At 51.1% G+C, this 1690-nt stretch overlaps 1 protein-coding gene across 1 annotated transcript; it reads right to left on the minus strand.

Annotated features, from left to right (window-relative positions):
* Positions 1 to 269: 269 nt before the first annotated feature.
* On the minus strand, positions 270 to 1214 carry LOC116547654 (olfactory receptor 2G3-like). Its single transcript, XM_032273528.1, has one exon. The coding sequence runs from the start codon at positions 1212 to 1214 to the stop codon at positions 270 to 272; it is 945 nt and encodes a 314-aa protein (XP_032129419.1).
* Between the last annotated feature and the right edge of the window lie 476 nt (positions 1215 to 1690).

A 1690-nucleotide genomic window follows, 5' to 3' on the forward strand; every position in this document is an offset into this window, starting at 1 on the left:
AGCACAAAAGCAATGACCACAAACCACAAGGACATAGTCATTGTAAAGAAATCCTTTGCCTTCAATACTTAACTGAGTCTTTGGGTGATGGGAGCTGAACATTTTCCAATCAATGATAGACTTTCAGGTTAGGGCTGGCCATACCCTCTTCTGGCTGCTCACAGCTGCAGGGAGACTCAGGTTGGTCAGAACTGAGGTACCTGTGTGGTACCAAATGAGCCCATCCAGTCTGTGTATGACTATGGACAACTCTGAAACATCCTGAGTCATTAAGCTGTCCTTCTGACTCTAAATATTTTCAAAAAGGCCTCCTTTACATCCTTGTTCCTGAGGCTGTAGATGATGGGATTGAAGAAGGCAGAGACAACATTGTAGAACAGCGCTAGCTTCTTGTCCCGCTCTGGGTCATACCAAGAACCGGGCCTCATGTACATGATGATGGCCGGCCCATAGAACATGGTAACCACAGTGACGTGGGAAGCACACGTGGAGAAGGACTTGAGCCTCCCCTGCGCTGAGCGGACTCTGAAGATGGAGGCAAAGATGAGGACGTAAGAGGCCAGGATGAGGGAGAGTGGGACCAAAAGCAGGATGAAACCCAAGATGAAGTCCAGCCTGTCATTAAAAGATGTGTCTGCACAGGCCAACTTCAGGACAGCAGGGACCTCACAGAAGAAGTGGTTTATCTTGTAGGGGCCACAATAAGGCAGATGCATGGTGAAGACAGTATAGATCAGGGCCCCAGCTATGCTAATGGACCAACAGACAATGACCATCTTGACACAAATGGAACGGCTCATGAGTAGCATATAGTGAAGGGGAAAGCAAATGGCAACGTACCTGTCATAGGCCATAATGGCATAGAGGACACACTCAGCAATGCCCAGGACCAAGAAGATGAACATCTGGGCTGCACAAGCTCCCCAGGAGATGGTCCTTTGTGGACACACCATATTAACCAACATCTGGGGCACAGTGGTAGTGACATAGCTCATGTCCACCAGAGAGAGGACGCTGAGAAAAAGGTACATGGGCGTGTGGAGGTGTGAGTCCAGGTAGATCAGCATGACGATGAGTCCGTTGCCCACAAGGGTGGTGAGGTAGAGGAGTAGGAAGAGGGCAAACACGGCCATTCTGACCTGTGTCTCACTGGAGAAGCCGATGAGGATGAACTCGGACACACAGCTGTGGTTTTCCTTGCCGAGGCTCTGCATGGTGTCTGCCTCATAAGGAGAGACAAAGACTTCCCTGTTCTGTCCCTGCCCTTGGCAAAGGAAGGCCGGGGTTGACAGAAGGTGAGCTGCACACAGCACCATGGACAGTAGCTTGCACAGATTAGGTCAAACCTTTATTGAGTTGGATGAAAAGGACAAGGAGGCCAGGGCAGCTGTGGCCCTGGGTAACACATCAGCTCTCAATTCATGCCTGTAATGCAGGACAGGATGCCCAGCTGCCCACAGGTCCTTCTCTGGGAACCACCCACATCATAGAAAACAAGGCATTAGGTAGCCGTGTTTGTAGCCGGTAACCCAGCCACTCCTGAGTTCTACTGTGGGTGCACACGTGCCCCAGCCTGGACTGAGCAGATGCCTCTGCTGAAAATCTAATTATGACCTGTGGGGGCGTAGGGTTCTGTCACCCCAGAGCTAGTGTGCTGGCAACCTAAGGTCACAGGGCGGCTGAGGTGATG

Source organism: Sapajus apella, unplaced genomic scaffold (genome assembly GCF_009761245.1).
Source record: "Sapajus apella isolate SASKATOON/1434 unplaced genomic scaffold, GSC_monkey_1.0 scaffold4003, whole genome shotgun sequence".
NCBI lineage: Eukaryota > Metazoa > Chordata > Mammalia > Primates > Cebidae > Sapajus > Sapajus apella.

What these genes read in the sequence shown, in the direction of transcription:
- LOC116547654 (XM_032273528.1), bottom strand. Translation starts at nt 1,214, where the DNA reads ATGCAGAGCCTCGGCAAGGAAAACCACAGCTGTGTGTCCGAGTTCATC.